This window comes from Priapulus caudatus, unplaced genomic scaffold (assembly GCF_000485595.1).
Source record: "Priapulus caudatus unplaced genomic scaffold, Priapulus_caudatus-5.0.1 Scaffold1025, whole genome shotgun sequence".
Classification (NCBI taxonomy): domain Eukaryota; kingdom Metazoa; phylum Priapulida; class Priapulimorpha; order Priapulimorphida; family Priapulidae; genus Priapulus; species Priapulus caudatus.
The window spans coordinates 63,903-64,872 of NW_014578086.1; the positions used below are offsets into that span (position 1 = coordinate 63,903).

Genomic DNA, 970 nt, shown 5'->3' on the forward strand with positions numbered 1-970 from the left:
TCAATTAGACCATTCAGCATCCAATGGGAAACCAATTAATTGAATTCGTCAACATAAGCTGCTCATATATTTGCATTATTCCTTTATTTATTCAATTATCTTTACTTTATTAATAATCACAAATGTGAGCACTCAACAGTTAATGGGCAAACACGATTTTCGCCAAGGCTCCGCCCACCGCGACTCGAACGCCGCGCGCTGATTGGTCGGCGGCGCGCGGCGTTAAGTACACCTATATTGAATTGTGTTCACAGTAGACTAAGCTTGTTTTAAACACGCTGCGCGCTCGACGCCCGCTCAGGCACATCCCGAGACGCAGCCACCGCGTGTGCGCGTGTATATATGTGCGCGTGTTTCTTACCTATACCTACACACACACACCCCGCCGCCGTTCGAAGACGTCATGCTCGAACCGAATTTCAATCCGGGTTTACGCGGCGTGATGTCCGGTTTTTCGCCCTACGCCTCGCATCTGATGGGACTCAGCATCCATCCGACGAACCTGCCGTACGGACTGCCGCCGCAAGGTCACGGCTTCGGCTTCAGCATTGACGGACTCATGAGCAGAGACCCGCTGTGTCCGCACGGCATCGGCTCCATGATGCAGGCCGGCGGCAGTCCGCACAGCGCCGGACAGCAGGAGAAGAAGAACGGTAAGATATGCGGGCGCCGTCGAATCGAATCGAATTTATATATGCTTCGTTAATAATGCTTCGTTAATTAACCACCCGACCGCGCGCTGCGGTGGTGGTGGTGGTAGTGACCTCCTCCTATATATATGTATGATAGCGTACACATGCCGGAAGAGTAGGTGCCGGAGCCCACCCGCCCCTGGTGAATAGGAGGAACCCCGCTGGTCCCGCGCTAGTAGAGCTACTAACTCGTGCAGGCGATTACGAAAATTTCTGGAATTTTTCGTAATTGGTATGGTTGAAATGCGTAATATATATATATATATATATATGATAAA

The 970-nt window shown here is 50.7% G+C and overlaps 1 protein-coding gene across 1 annotated transcript in view; it reads left to right on the forward strand.

Moving 5' to 3' along the window:
* Nucleotides 1-286: 286 nt before the first annotated feature.
* LOC106815028 (homeobox protein unc-4 homolog) overlaps nucleotides 287-970 on the forward strand; it is a 25,352-nt gene continuing 24,668 nt past the window's right edge. The window contains exon 1 of the mRNA XM_014819449.1: nucleotides 287-653. Coding sequence (XP_014674935.1) covers nucleotides 404-653 — 250 coding nt within the window. The 5' untranslated portion in view covers nucleotides 287-403. The remainder of the gene's footprint in view (nucleotides 654-970) is intronic.